The sequence below is a fragment of the Neophocaena asiaeorientalis genome, unplaced genomic scaffold (genome assembly GCF_003031525.2).
Source record: "Neophocaena asiaeorientalis asiaeorientalis breed wild unplaced genomic scaffold, Neophocaena_asiaeorientalis_V1.1 scaffold390, whole genome shotgun sequence".
Lineage (NCBI taxonomy): Eukaryota > Metazoa > Chordata > Mammalia > Artiodactyla > Phocoenidae > Neophocaena > Neophocaena asiaeorientalis.
In genome coordinates this window covers 297320-314186 of record NW_020173699.1, presented here as the reverse complement: position 1 = coordinate 314186, position 16867 = coordinate 297320, and the positions used below count along the sequence as shown (strand labels likewise).

General features: G+C 35.9%; 1 protein-coding gene across 1 annotated transcript in view; it reads left to right on the top strand.

Annotated features, from left to right (window-relative positions):
* Positions 1-1298, top strand: part of IL1RAPL2 (interleukin 1 receptor accessory protein like 2) — a 47363-nt gene extending 46065 nt beyond the window's left edge. The window contains exon 6 of the mRNA XM_024750546.1: positions 601-1298. Within this exon, the coding sequence (XP_024606314.1) occupies positions 601-1298 (698 nt within the window). The remainder of the gene's footprint in view (positions 1-600) is intronic.
* Positions 1299-16867: the final 15569 nt, after the last annotated feature.

Here is a 16867-nt window from a genome sequence, read left to right as displayed (position 1 = left end):
AAAATGGAGAATGTAAGGTTGCAAAGAACAGAAGGTATTCTGAGAAACAAGCTAGGATTGTAGAAGAGATTTTCCACCATCTCTATCACATTATCTTTGAAGCATTTATATATTTTTATATATATATAGTATATATATATATTATATATACATAGACCCCCTACTTGTTTAGTAGTTGGAAACTGGGGGAAAAGCAAACCAAACCCATAAATACAGTGACCTTCATTAAAAGGTTCCATTTCTCTTTTCATCAACCCGCTGATTGCTTGTTCACCTAAGAGTACTAGCCTTGAAGCCTGCCTTGAATTAAATGATTAAGTAAATAAAAATAACTGAACTACACCTAAGCTCTTAAGAAGTCAGAGTTTATATAGCTAACAGAACACTGTAAGTAATGATGAGGGGAAAGAAAAGTATTAGAAGATTTTTTTTCATTTTTATTTTTAAGGCAATGAGCCTTCTGAGTGTGCAATACAAGAAAAGAAAATGTGATGTACCTTAGTGAAAGACTGGATCTTTGCTATACTAGGGTGCAAACCTAATGCTTTAAAGACTGGAAATGTCTTTGTTTTACTTTTTCTCTCTTTCTGTGATTTGTAGCCTACATTGAAGATCTCACAAGATGTGTTGAGCAAAGCAGAAGACTTATTATTGTGCTAACTCCAGACTATATTCTCAGACGAGGATGGAGTGTTTTCGAATTGGAAAGTAGACTCCATAACATGCTAGTCAGTGGAGAAATCAAAGTGATTTTGATTGAATGTACAGAATTAAAGGGGAAGGTGAATTGCCCGGAAGTGGAATCACTAAAGCGCAGCATCAAACTTCTGTCCTTGATCAAGTGGAAGGGACCCAAGAGCAGCAAATTAAATTCTAAGTTTTGGAAGCACTTAGTATATGAAATGCCCATCAGGAAAAAAGAAATGCTTTCTCGGTGTCATGTTCTGGACTCTGCAGAACAAGGACTTTTTGGAGAACTCCAGCCTATACCATCTATTGCCATGACCAGTACCTCGGCCTCTCTGGTGTCATCTCAAGCTGACCTCCCAGATTTCCACCATTCAGATTCTATGCAAATGAGGCACTGTTGCAGAGGTTATAAACACGAGATGCCAACCACCACCTTGCCAGTACCTTCCTTAGGCAACCACCACACCTATTGTAACCTGCCTCTGACACTACTCAATGGACAGCTACCCCTTAATAATGCCCTGAAAGATACCCAGGAATTTCATAGGAACAGTTCCCTGCTACCTTTATCATCCAAAGAGCTTAGCTTCACCAGTGATATTTGGTAGCGGAAAATCTGAAGTCTTCTGAACAGCTATGTGAGCATAAAATTTTCTGCTATACCAAGCAAAAAGTACACCTAATAACATTGAGGTGCTGAAAAGGTGTTCAAAGAAAAAGGCACAGAAATCACTTTTGTATCTAATTTTTTTGTTTACATTTCCAGAGTAGTGGGGGGATAGAAGGACCTGCTTTTGTAGTATAGTACGTTGTTCCAATGTACAGTTTTGATTTCTTCCTTAAAAGAAAACAATATTAAATTCTATTCTATAGAGTAGGTTTTATGATACCACTTAGACTGCAAGTTTGGTAGGTAAGTTAATATTTATGAATATTTCAGTATTTACGTGTTATTTGAAAGCAGGAATTTTAAAGACTTTAACTGAATTTGAAATTTCTGAACTAAGTTTTAAGGGGAAAAGAGAACTTCTATAGAGTAACCAAAAATCAGGAATTATCAAGAAAGAAGTGTTGAGGCATCCCAAGTGGAAGATTGTTTGTAGAGGAAGATCAGTTAAGAAAAAATCTGATTGAAACGTTTAGAACTTCTTCAACATAATGGACAACTTCTGTGTACTAAATCAACAGCTCATAATGAGAGTTTTTAGTTTTATTAGGGAAGCACATCTTCTGTAGGCAAACTGGTAGGTAGATAAACAATGTGCATTTCTTAAGCAAATGAATAGGCTGTTCTTTTAGGATGGTGTTAAACAAATCTTATGGCATTTTAGCCTACTAACAAAGTTTTACACATTTGAAAACACAATTTAAGTTATGCATTTTATTGCTTGCTAAAAAATTCAGATTTGGATTTTCTCCAAATGATCTCTTGACCTGCTATTATAAGCTTTATATGAAGATGCTCACATCTTCCTACTTTTATTTCAACATCGTTGGAGTTTGAATTTAAATAAATATTGACTGCAAGAGTCAGCAGTAGAAAAGAAATGAAACAACAATATTCACAGATGAAGTACTAAATGATTCAAGTTTACTAGTGTTAGAGCAGCAATTGCAGTGATTCTCATCTGAAATGTAGTTGTGAAACAGACTATTCTGTACATACACAATATCTGCTTGGCCATGTGTGCAAGGCTCCTTCAGAAGTATCTCTATTCCTGATGCTTCAATAAGTATATTTTATAGACTAAACTTCTCTACCCTCACATTGTGACTGTGACTGTACCATATCAGAAAATTCCTGTGAATATCTAAAATATTATGAATTTGCTGAAAGGAATGTGCCCCTATTCTAATATTTATTGTGAATTACTACTTTATGTTCTTTCCGATTAATTTTGGTGTGCTCTCCACAAAGATTCCTGTGGGGGGTCAATTGTTAATTGAGTTTCATTCTGGCATTTTGTATATGGTGCTTAAGTCATGTTTTGGGGCAAATATAAACAAGTACAAATGTACAGTGTGTAAAAATTAAGAATTTTCCCAGTCCTTGTAATTGTGAAACTCAAATGTGTAAGAGAACATTAGGTAACATGTTTTATTTCTTTCAACCTCTTTACATGACTGATTCCCTATAATCCATGGATTTTGTTCAAAGTATTTGTTTTTCTGCTGCTTTTCTATATCCAGCTGCTCATAAAATGCATTATGCACCAACAGTGTGTGAAACCTTAGCAGTGATACATGTTCATTTCACAGTGGGACAATTAGTTGCTCCTTTAAAAAGTACTGTCCAACACATAGGTGTTTCATAGATGTATTTTTTTTCCACTGAGAAAAGTGATTTTGCTTCTGTAGAAACTTTAGGTATTTCAAAATGGAAATTTATCGATTCTGAACTGTTTTCCAAGTGTTACAAAGTTGTATTTACTCTCATTGTTCTTTAGTGATATGTGTAATTACTAAGTTAATAACCTGCATGAAATGAGTAGTACATGTTTAAGTGACCAATTGTACTTTTTATTAGTTTGTTTTTCACAGAAGTCTAGATTAATTCAAATAGAATGTTCAGTGGTATTTTTAAACTAATAGTTCTGTATTGAGCATGCCAGTTCTGAAAATATAACATGGGTCTCTCTGCTTCCTTTATTTACAATGATTAAACGTGGGTAGCAATTTGAGTTGGCTGGCCACAATGTGTCCTTTCACTACTAGTAGGTAGTCAAAAACAGAGCATTCACACTTGTGTTGGGGAACTTGACAAGAAACCTTTTTCTACCATTTTCAGGAACCAATGTGTACACTATCTATAAAAATGTATTTCTAGATGGCAATTCAAAATTCAATTTTCATCTGAGATTTTTAAAAAAGATATAGCCCATATGGGCATAATAAGTATTTAGTCTAGAACATGATGCATTCTTCCAGTTGCTTTCACAGTGGGAAAAATTTTTCTTCTCAGTTTTTCACTGAAATGGATTTTGGAAATTTAGAAAAATACTGATGTAACTAGTTCCCATACATTCATAACAACTTTATATAGCTCATCCACCAACAGTATGCTTACTTTTTAAAATTGAGGCTATTTTAAGGTGAAAAATTCTGAAAATGTCAGAAATTATGAGACAAGTGAGAAATGCACAGAAGCAATAGATACATAGGAAATGAAAACTGCATTAAAAATAAACAATGCTCAGAGAGATGGACAACACATACATGGTTTTTATTTGACAAAGTGTGAAATCCAGCAGGTTTGGCAATCTATGGGCTCCAATCTAACTGGAGACTCTGAAAGGTAGCTGGATGGTTCTTGAAAAGACGTAAGAAGGTATCTCTTCTCATCCCCTCTAAGTCTTAATTGAATTAGATCCAAATATGTTCTGCTTTCAATCACTCTCATTTAAAAATGGGTAAAATGGCACTTGAGGGCTTCTGATAAGATGAACCCAACTTTTCATCATGTGAAAAGTTGATATTTTGTTGAAGATCTTTGGCTGTTTAAAAGTAGGAGATAGGCTTCAGTGAGAGGAGAAACAGTTCAGTTATGAAGGAAATTTATAGAAATTTATACAGGATTTTCAAGAAAACATGGAAATGAGTAGTATCCTATGTATTACCTCTGTAACAAGTTGGAAAATGGCTGGTATGAGAAAGAAGGAAATCATGGCAAGTAAAAGGAGACTCTCTGATGCACTTGGTGGTTTAAGGGCTTACAAGTATATAGAACCACTGGTTTCAAGCATTTACTGCCCTTTGGCATTTTATTTTTAAATAAATTAGCTGGTTTTCACCAAGCATTTTCTAGAAGATTAAATAATGACCAAGGGAAGTATCCTGAAAATTGCACATATAAATCTTTATGCTCCTTGTATTCATTTTCCAAGGTGAGGTCGTGATCTGATAAAACCAGAGTGAAGTTAAGACAGAAAATAATTCCATAGTGTCCAGTTAAGTTTGAACACTTGCAATTGTTGTTGCTCTTTTCTGGGAGAGAATTTAATGTAGAAAATTGTCTGGCTCAAATTTCTCTATGACTCATGCATTTTTGTTCTAAGATGTTTGATAGGAGGTCACAGTGTTGAACATCAAGGCACTCTGATGAATATATAGGGCTGTTTGAAAAACAATAATTCACTTCAAACTCTTTCATATCAAATTTGTCCTTTTTAGAACTAAAATCAGCCATAGGCAATTTAAGAAGATTATTCAGCACTCTAATTGCTGTGAAATCAGAACTTGTAAAAATACCTACACCCATCAAAGCTTGTCTTCCCAAATGCTCACTGCTAGTTAATCAAATTTCTCCAGATATTACCAAAGTCAATCGTGACTATTAGATGCCCACTGTGTACTGTCCACTACAAAAAGTATGATAGAAATATTTTTTAAAAACTTGAAGTCCCTGTTCTCAAGTATTTCACACATCAAATGCAAGAAGAAAGGGATATTTGCAGAACACAGTCCAGTGTAGAAAAATTAATATCGTACACACAGAGCTGATAAGTGAGGTGGGGTGATTCAGTCCTGAATTGGGCAAGAGTTAAGTTTGGAACAGAGGGAACAAGTAGTGCTATTCTCCAAATGTGGAGAATAGCACATGTAAAGACTGAGGGGGAAATAAGTAAGTCCTACTTAGCTGATGAGCAAATTTGGCTAGCAAGGGCAGAAATCTGTGTGAGCGCATAATAAAAAATAAGGCTAGGAGAATCTCTGCAACATGCACCTGGTACGGAGAATTAGATGGAGGGAAACAATTGTGTCAGGGAGGCCAGTCGGGGGGCTGTTGTCATAGTCCACATGTGAGGTGATAAGAGATGGAGGGTGATGGCCTGGATATTCTCAAAAAAAAGGCAAATTTGAGGATGAAGAGGAATAAGCAGGATGTGGGATGTGAAAAATGGAAAATGAAGAGAAAACACAGTCAATAAAGACTCCAAAGATCAGAAAATTTAGTTGTATCAAAGGAATTATTTTAGAGTATTTAACTTACCTTCTTAACTGAGCACCCTCACACTGTAAAGACAAGGATAGAGACAACATAACAATAGGTATATTTGCTACTGGATCAAACCTGAAGTGTTTACAGGAGAATATTTGTCAGGAAAGGCAAAGTGCTTCAGCAAATCTGATTTAGAAACAAAATTACATTTACTCCACTGAGTATAATCACAAAATCTTAAACAAGGAATTGATGGAATTTGATCATTTATATCTCATCTGATTCTATTCAAATTCTTCACTTCACTTTGGAGTAAAGAATTATGATCTTAAAGACACTGAAGTTATTCAATCAGAGGAAACTCTAGGAGGCAGAGATTGGGGGTGTTTGCCATGAGTTTTAAAACAGAAAAAGCAACAATATCTTTGATGAATATAGATACAAAATCCCCAACAAAATATTAGCAAACCAAACTCAACAACACATAAAAAGTATCATACACCATGATCAAGTTGGATCCATTCCAGGGTCACAAGAATGGTTCAACATATGCAAATCAATGCGATATTCCACGTCAATAAAAGAAAAAAACACATAAATTCAGCAAAAGCATTTGATAAACTTCAATATCAGTTCATAATAAAAATTCTTGCCAAAGTTGGTATAGAGGGAACATATCTCAATATAATAAAAGCCATTTATGACAAACACACAGCCAACATAATACTAAATGGTGAAAAGCTGAAAGCCTTCTCATTAAATTCTGGAATAAGACAAGGATGCACACTCTCACCAGTTCTATTCAACATAGTATTGGAAGTTCCAGCCACAGCAATCAAACAAGAAAAAGAAATAAAAGGTCTCCAAACAGGAAGGGAAGAGTAAAATTGTCATTATATGCTGATGACATGATACTCTATATAGAAAACCCTAAAGACTCCACACAAAAACTATTAGAACTGATAAATGAATTCAGCAAGGTAGCAGGATACAAGATTAATATACAGAAATCTGTTGCACTTCTTTACGCTAACAGTGAAATATAAGGAGAAAGTAAAAACAATCCCATTTAAAATCACATCAAAAAAATAAAATACCTAGGAATAAACCTAACCAAGGAGATGATAGACTTATAGGCTGAGAACTATAAAACACTGATAAAAGAAATTGAAGATGATTCAAGGAAATGAAAATGTATGCCATGCTCTTGTATTGGAAGAATTAATATAGTAAAAATGGCCATACTACCCAAAGCAGTCTACAGATTTAATGTAATCCCTATCAAATTACCCATGACATATTTTTACAGAACTAGAATAATCCTAATGTTTATATGGAACTGCAAAAGACCCAGAATTGCCAAAGTAATCCTGAGGAAAATGAGCAAAGCTGGAGGCATAACCCTTCCAGACTTCAGACAATACTACAAAGCCATAATAATCAAAACAGTGTGGTACTGGCACAAAAACAGAAAAACAGACACATAGATCAAAATAGAACAGAATAAGAGCCCAGAAATAAACTAAAAATGGCTTAAAGACTTAAACATAAGGCATGAAACCATAAAACTCCTAGAAGAGAACATAGGCAAAACATTCTCCGACATAAATTGTACGAATGTTTCCTTAGGTCAGTCTACCAAGGCAGTAGAAATAAAAGCAAAAATAAACAAATGGGACCCAGTCAAACTTATAAGATTTTGCACAACAAAGGAAACCATAAACAAAAAGACAACCTACAGACTGGGAGAAAATATTTGCAAACATTGCAACTGACCAGGGCTTAATTTCCAAAATATACAAACTGCTCATACAACTCAACAAAAAAACAAACAACCCAGTCAAAAAATGGGCAGAAGACCTAAATAGACATTTCTCCAAAGAAGACATACAGATGGCCAACAGGCACATGAAAAGATGCTCAACATTGCTAATTATTAGAGAAATGCAAATCAAAATTACAATGAGGTATCACCTCACGTGGGTCAGAATGGCTGTCATCAAAATGTCTACAAATAATAAATGCTGGAGAGGATGTGGAGAAAAGGGACCCTCTTACACTGTTGGTGGGAATGTAAATTGGCGTAGCCACTATGGAAAACAATATGGAGGTTCCTTGAAAAACCAAGAATTACCACATGATCCAGCAATCCCATTCCTGGGCATATATCCAGAAAGGTCGAAAGCACTAATCAGAAAAGATGCATGCATGCCAATGTTCAAAGTGGCACTATTTACAACAGACAAGACATGGAAGCAACCTAAATGCCCATCGACAGATGAATGGATAAAGAAACTGTGGTTATATATATATATAACTGAGTCACTATGCTGTACACCTGAAACTAACACAATATTGTAAACCAACTACACTTAAATTAAAAAGGTAATAGGAAAGAAGAAAAACAGAGAAAGTGGACAATGTTCACAAAGAGAAAAATGGGACATGTTGAAGTGTGTTGGAGTGGTGGGAGGGGGTGCAGAGAGTGGACTGTTGATGAACAATAAAGAATTAATAACAATATAAGTATTGAACACAAGGAACCAAATTTCCACCAAAATTGAAGGCAGAGTGATTACCATCTTTTAAAGTATGAAGAAATTTTATAAGGGACATCGTATTAGTAAGAATAGATAACTGTTGTTAAGGTCAATAACCCCAATCCTGCATGTATTGTTTTCTCAAATCAGTCCAATGAGGATTAGATGGGGTTATGAGGAGAGGCTCTGCTCCACAGTCAGAGATAGGGTTTTTCCATTTTGTTTCTCTGATATCCTCTAGGTCCAAGGAATCCTCACCATTTAGCCAGTAGATTGGTAAAGAAAGAGGGCATGGAAGCTGGTACCAAATGGCCCATAAAAACCACTCATATGCCAAGAGGACGGAAAGGGGGAGAGAGTTTAGGGGGTAGGAAATGTAGTCTAGCATTGCCCAGAAGGAAAAGGAAATGTAGCTTAATGAACATAGTCTCCATTAGTAAGATGCTGAGCAATTCTTTTCCATAATGCTAGAAGATGAAACTAAAAATAGGCAGGAAAGGGACTTCCCTGGTGGCACAGTGGTTAAAAGTCCGCCTGCCAATGCAGGGGACACAGGTTCGAGCCCTGGTCCAGGAAGATCCCACATGCCACGGAGCAACTAAGCCCATGCGCCACAACTATTGAGCCTGCGCTCTAGAGCCTGTGTGCCACAACTACTGAAGCCCATGCACCTACAGCCCGTGCTCTGCAACAGGAGAAGCCACCGCGATGAGAAGACCGCGAACTGCAATGAAGAGTCACCCCCGCTCGCCGCAACTAGAGAAAGCCGGTGCACAGCAACAAAGACCCAATGCAGTCAAAAATTAATAAATTAATTAATTTAAAATAGGCAGGAAAGTTATAGGAAGGAGAGCCTTTACTTTCTAAAGCAGAATACACCAGACTAGATGAAGAGTTTCTGAAGATAAATGGTCATGTCTTATTCCTTGTTATAATCCAAGCACACGTAACAGTGCTGGTCACAGAGTAGACGCTCACATCACATTTCTTGATAAATGGACAAATAAATTTGAGAGCATCTGTGAACTTTTAATTCCTGGAGTCCTTAAAAATATAAGAGGAATTTTTTTTCTTTTGCTTCTTTCAACAAGTAATTTATTGTTTACAATTTAAAAAAAAGAAAAGCAGATTATCTCTTTATGTCCTGTCTAGGTCTAGAATTTTAGGATTCTAAGTCAATTTATGGTTGGAGATCAAAGTTTCTTAAGCATTTTTCCAGTCAAAGAAATCATTCTTCCTCAGAACATTCAGACAATTTAGTTCTATGGGGCCACCCAATGTAGTTCATTGCTCCTAACCACATAGTCCTGTTTCTTAAATATATACTTTATATACTGACTTATTGCCAACAAAAACATTGTTTTTCTTTTTTGCAAAGGGTACTTTTATGCCGATAATTATCATATTGGGTGGAAGAATAGGAATTAGATCAACCTCCTTTACTGGGCAACTGGCGTGCCACAGTAGCAGGTCCACCAATTAATTCACTATGCAAAAATATCCAAGTTTCTCTCCTCTTTTGGCATATTTTCTAGACAGTCAGTACATTGTAACCCGACCTTCTTGACAGAGGGAATGTGGGAAAATGAACAGAAAAATGAGAATGTCATCCATTTTCATCTTGGGCAAATTACTTAACTTTCTGTGACCCTATTTCCTCACCTGTAAAATGAGAATAATAATAATACACACAGGGTTGTTGTGAACATTGTGATTTAATGTTCTTAGCACATAAAGTGCTAAGAACAGTGTTTGACACAAAATAGTCACTACATAAGAGTTGATATTATAATAATTATAATTATTTTCATACAAAAAAGGCACCACTGACCCACCATCCATAGGAAACGCATTTTTATTTTACTTTCCAATTGGTAGAGATCAGCTATTCAGTTTCTTGCATGACTACCTGTAGGACCAAGGACACTCATTTTCCAGACAGCTGGCTGAGGCTAGAGGTGCATTCTGTGGTCACGGAAAAAATCAGAGCTAACTGGCCCATACAAGGAACAAACCTATGGTAACTTTGACCTCATTAGTAATGTGTTCTGAGCTAGACAAAAAACAGGACTCTCAGAACATGGATTATTCAGATTTGCTGTCCATGTTAATCAAAGTCCCCAGATGATTGCTTGATATTCTCCTTCACTTTAGCTAGGTTTACATAAGACCAAAACATCTGGATGAGAAGTGAAAAATGCAGATGCTTAAGCCACATGATGGGAAACATCCAGATGTCTCAGATTTTGGATTTGTCATTTTGTTCTTTGTTTTAAAAGAAAAAGAAGCCAAAAGAAAAAAAATTCCACCATGGTTTGTCTATTTCCTTAACCTGGGCAAAATTGAATTACTTTTTTGTCATAGAAATTTAAAATGCACCAAAGCTTATTAGGAATCTTGTTGATAATATCACTAGATGAGCTGTTTTCAAGAGGAGTTTTTTTTTAAACTTAAAAAAGACATCTGATTCATGAATAGCATTTGTGAGAAGTGATGCTTTTCAGAGTGAGACAATATTTTGGAAGAGTTGATCATAATGAACTATCTGGGAAAGTGTGGCTGGGATGATACCAACAGTAAAGGACAGTTTGCTAAAGAAACTTCAGAAATATTGTTTATTTCCCTAAGAGGATCTGAACTCAACTAAATAAGGAGTTAAGTCCAAAAGACTACATATAAATCTTTTCTTCTGGTTATGAAATGACTGGATATTTGCTACCTGAAAACCAACAAAAGGAGTTGACTATGAACAAAGTAGGTAGCCATTTATGGAATGTGATTTTAAGGAAATCAAAAACCATGAGGAATTCCCTGAAATGCCTATCATTGGTGTTCTAAAATAATTTTAACTACGTTAAATCATAATATTCCCAGGGAGTTGCCACAATCTGGCCTTTATGATTCTACCAAACTCTTCTATCAGGAAGTAAAGTACATTTACTAGATACCACATTAACACAGGTATTAACTCATACGATTCTAGAGCTGAACAGGGGCCTTCAAGGTCATCTATTTCAATCCCTTTATTTTACTTATGGGAAAACTGAGGCCCAGAAACTAAGTGACTTGCTCAAGTGACATGGAATACAAAAGCCTATAATTATGAGTCAATTAATGTATACATTTTCATAAAGGTGGAAGGAGACAGAGACAGAAAATAGAAAGGATTCTGGAATTCGTGAAAGCACTGGGTACACAGGAAATGCTGGAATTATGCTGAAGATAGGAGTAAGACTTAGATGGACACCAAGCAGAGGACCCAACAAGAATATGCTTCACCTATGAATAATTTTGTCAATATAAACAACACTACTTAACACAGATAGCTGCCTTTGCTCCATCTTCCACAGTGGTTAAAAACCATTGAGCATAATGTTGTTTGGGGCTTGTATCAGCTCATTTGACAGATGAAGATGTAAAGGTTTAAGCCTTCCCCCAAAGACTCAAATAAGGCATCAAAAGGACTAAGCTCAAATTTGGTGAGTTGGTTTTGATTATCAGGTGCTCAATTTCATAAGCACATGGCAAAAAAACATAAAAACAAAAAAAAATCTTGCTTCAGATCAAAATGTATCTTTCCAAGGTCTCTAGCACTGTCTTTGGCAATATGTGTGGAGAAAATACAAATCAACTGTTCTCAAATGCTTTGAAAGTCACAGATAAAAAAATTTACAAAAATATTCTGCACACCTGTGTTTCCCCAAGTAGAAAAAACAAAAAGGAATTTTCTCTTCAGAGTTCCCTGGTCTTCTTGAAAGTACTCCCATATAATGAAAAAAAAAAGCCTAAATTAGGATGTAACCTCAAGTATTAGGACCAAAATACATATAATTGTTCACTGATTACAATTATCACATGATGGCCATTTTGTCTAACACAGTTGAAACCTACCAGGGAATTAAAATGTATTCATTAAAGAGAAATATAGAATATCAGTATAGAATTCAGAGTTCTACCATTGCACCATACCCAACCATTTATCATTTCAATTTAAAAACAGTAATGCTGCCAGTGGAAACAGAAAACAAGTTGTCAGCATTTTTCCTTGAGCACGATGAAACCACAAAGCCGTAGACTAGGCAGTAAAATTTGTTTAAAAAGCTCAACGTTTCAAGACAAGCCAGATTATTATGGGAGATATACTGTAAACTACTCATCTAATTTTTTTGCACTGATGCCAATTCACATGAAATTAGCTTTATTAGGTTGAAATATTTGTTTTTTCCTTCCCTTCTCTTTCCTTTCTTTTAATGTGAGCAAACCCAGTTCTGAGCCACATCGTGGAGGATGAGGGTCATTGATCTCCTTTGTTTTTCAGCTCCAGTTACAACCCAGGGTGATTAAAACTGGTGAGGCCAAAGCTAGGTTTTATTTCTCCATTCATGGCGGTTCTTTAAACATTTTTTCTACTTCTCTACCATTGGTTTCCTTTAATCTTTTAAAACATGGAATGTTAGGATTGGAAGAGTCCTGAAAGATCATCTAATCCTCTTATTTTAAAGAGGGGGAAACTGAGACTCAGAAAGGTTAAGTGACTTATCCAAGGCCAGAGAGCTAATTAGTGACAGAGGCAAAAGTAGAATCCAATATTTCTATTTGACCTCTCTTTCCATTATTCCAGTCATGCTCTCAGCAATTCATAAACTGGATCCTTAAGATATTTATCCATCCATCCACCTTTTCAGGTGGAGGGCAGCCAATGTTTTGCCAATTCATATAACTTTAAATCTTTCAAACGTCTTTATGTCATGTGGATTCATCTGTGAGATTTTAAAATGTTTAATCAAATATACTACATGCACAAAGGGACTGGAATCAATTGAAACATTTCCTCCCCCACAACCACCACCACCACTTGCAGGAGAGAAGATATATTAGTCTGTAGTATAGAAACTTAACTTACTTAAATTTGGTCTTCTTAGCCCAAGCAAGTTGGGTACATTTTCTAGATACTGTAAATCAGTATTTGGATTCTGCTATTCTGATTGAAATGAGTGATTGTATATGAGAAATACTATGAGCACCAACTCTGGAGCCAGACTATCTGGATTCAAATTCCATATTTGAAATTACTGGCTTTGCAGAATTTACTTAAATTCTCAATACCTCAGTTTCCTCAGCTGTAAAATAGAGATGAGGAAGTGATTATAACAATAGTGCTCACATTATGGAATCATTGAGAAGTTCAAATGAACATGTATAGTGCTTAGAAGACAGCCTCACATATAGTAGTTGCTATAAAAGAGTTAGCTATTACTTGTATTTTTCTCTCTGCTGTATAGGGAAAAAATGTTGGCTCATCAAATTAATGTCCAACATTGACCATTACAGGGACTATTTTAAAGGATTCTAAACATGAAATATGTGTAAGGTAGGGTACTGTTAATTACTAGTCATGCCTGTTACTCAAAGATGACTAACACATCCTTTCCTTGAAAATTTCAAAGCCTTTATTCCAATTACTATTGTTATTTCAAACATCATTTTTTTCACATTAGAAAGTGATTCAGACTTTTCACTGATTCAGTAGATAGATCTTCCAACTACTCTTGAATTACAGAGTTGTAACTATACCTCAACACTCCCTTCTCCCCCCAAATAACAACAAACCTAGACATTTTTAAGAAAGAAGTAGTTTTTCAACCTGCCTAGTCCCCTGGATTTTCTACTCACAAGATATCAACAGGTTTGAAAGGCCAAAATAGTAAAGAGGAAGTACACCAGGTCAACAAGCCATTACATAGTTGTGGCTTTTAGGCAATCAGAAGTTGAAATGAGTCAATAGTGTGATGTAGCTCCTTAGAAAGCAAATGTAGTGTTAGAAGAGAGCAATACAAAGAGAATGCCCAGTTCAAAGGAGGGACTCAGCACTAGTCAGACCACATCTTGTAGGCTGTGTTCATTTCTGGACACCCACATTCTAATGGGAAGTCTATCAGTCTAAAGACATTTCAGAATAAGATAGTCCAGATGGTGAAGTTTCTAAAATCATGCCAAGGAGGGATGTTTGAAGAAACTGGAAATGTTTTTTTTTCCTGAAAAAGGGAAAATTTAGCCAGAATATGATGTGGAAACAAAATTAGACATATACAGTGCAGTCCCAAGGGGAGAACCAAGATAATGAGTAGAAGTCATGAGGAGGCAAATTTAAGCTTAGGATCAGAAAGCTCTAAGGATACAAAATACCCATAAATGGAATGGGCTGCCTTGCAAAACAGTAAACTCTGTCACTGCAAACTGTCAGAGATTGGGAGAATGCAGAAAGGATTCCTACCTTAAGTGTGAGGTTAAAGTACTCGATATCTAAGAATATTTTCAACTGGGATCTATGATTATAGTTCCATGACTATATGCTCAGATAGTGAAATACCCATCTAGCTGATCTCTCTTCTAATCCACCTTGAACACTATTATTACTACACTCTTGTCAGACTAATCTTTTCACTCAATTTTTATTTACTACATTCCACCTCCCCTTCTATTTCACACACATGCACGTAATTGTTTAGACATAGATGTTCACTGTGTGCCAGGCACTGTTATAAACACTATATGTACACACACAAACACACTTTATACATGACTGATTCTTATCTCCTGAATTGGGTCCAAGTCTCTTTTCTGACACTTTGCACCTCCTACTACATGAACTTCTCCCTCTCGGCAACTTTATCCCTCCCTCTTCTCCAAAATATATTCTCAACTATTGAAGACATCCTAACTAAGTCAAACTCATATTTTATTCTATGCCTTTGTATATACTGTATTTCTTCCTGAAATTCTTTTAATCCTTCCATCCACAAAATTAACTGACATTCATCTTTCAGGGCCAAGTTCTAGTCCATCTTTTGCCTAACACTTTCTTTGGCTATTACAAGTCCACTGTGTCTCCTGTTTCTCTGAATTTGTAAATATAGCACTGTCTTATTTTCAATCTCTAATTTTATGTAATGCACAATTTTTCAAATAAGGAAATTATATTGCCCCCAAATAAAGTGACTTGTCCAAGGTATCCCAGCATATTAGTAGCAGAGCCATAAAGAGAACTCAAACATCTGTTTTTGGTCTGGGTGCTTTAGCACGTAATTGTTTTTCGGTGTTGGTTTTTTGAGGGTTGTTTTTTTAAACACCTTTATTGGAGTATAATTGCTTTACAATGGTGTGTTAGTTTCTGCTTTATAACAAAGTGAATCAGCTATACATATATCCCCATATCTCCTCCCTCTTGCGTCTCTGTAATTGTTTTTATATCTGCTTATTTAATCTTCTCAGGTGGATTCTAAATTTATGGAGGATAAGGAGTGCTTCATATTTAAAATTTTCTTCGTATCTTCAAAGAAATTACCACTTTGTTAGGCATATAATTACTGCTCACTAAGCTCTTGTTAATTGAGTCTACTTGGAAAGTTTTACTGAGCACTCTCTCTGCCAGGCACTGTTCTACTCACTAGGTCACTAAAGTGAACAAAACAAATACAAATGCCTGTCCCCATAGCACTTACATTTTAATGGATGGCCAATAAGCTCCCAGAAAAGAAGGGTTTGTTGAAACAATAGTTCATCTGACTTGCCCTTCTGTAAAACTTCCTTGCTCATCGCCAAATTGACTTGAACTAAACAACACAGGTCTTACCATGTGGGACAATTTTGGAAACTGGATTCTTTTCCATGTATTTTAATACACCTATTAGAAGGGTCATCTGTCATGCTTGTGTGAATGAAAGTAAGTCCTGGAAGCTTCCAGTCTTGTCCAGTCTAACTAGTTATATCCAATCTAACTAGATCCAAACGAAGTTGACCACCAGTAAGAAAAGAATGCCTGTATTTGGTGATCTCTGCCTTTTGGTTTTGTACCTTTAAATGAAAGTCCAACCACCCTATCTCTAGGACTCACAGATATCATTTTAAGTCAGTAAAGGTCAGAAATTACTAGTCAACATGAAAATTGAAATCAATCAGTAGATATTATTATATGCTGAACATTGTGCATGTAAAGTTTAAATCATGGTCCCTGCTCTTATGATCCTAGACAAGAAATGTACCAAGTATGAAATATAAGCACTTCATATGTAACCCTCCCCCATCTCACAAAGGCAAACATATGCATAGCATATAGTATTGGGGAAGGGGATGATTTAAGGGCAGAAATTAGAGCTCCAAGTTGACAAAAGCTGAAAGTGTCCTACTTCTGATATTGTGCCTCAATGGGTGAAACTGTTTCTGAGAGTGTAGCTTAAGAAGTTGAAGAAACTTTTTCTCCCCACTTTTTACTTCCCCCACAGACCAATGCAGACTATGGAATGTAAGTCCACAAACCGCCACATCTCCACTCTTTACCTTGTGAGGAGGCCAAAAATGTTTAGCTATGTCAGTGGGTCCAATAGCCAAACCTCATATTTTTATGCATAAATAATTGGGAGTATGTGTAACACTCTGTCCTCAGGGTATTCAGGGACTGGGAGGGTGTAAATCATCTTAGAGTGCTGAATAAATGCAGATTGATAAAGAAATGTACACAGGTTTACACATATAAATTCACAGATATTAATATGCTGGAACATTTTCCCCAGCAACCTACAAATAACAACTGGACCTCAAATATTTGAAAAAGATTTATAAGTCCAGCAACAGTTCCTTTGCTGTTTCTCCTTTAGGAGCTACAACTGGTGATTTTTATGTGATTTCTAACAGCTCAGCT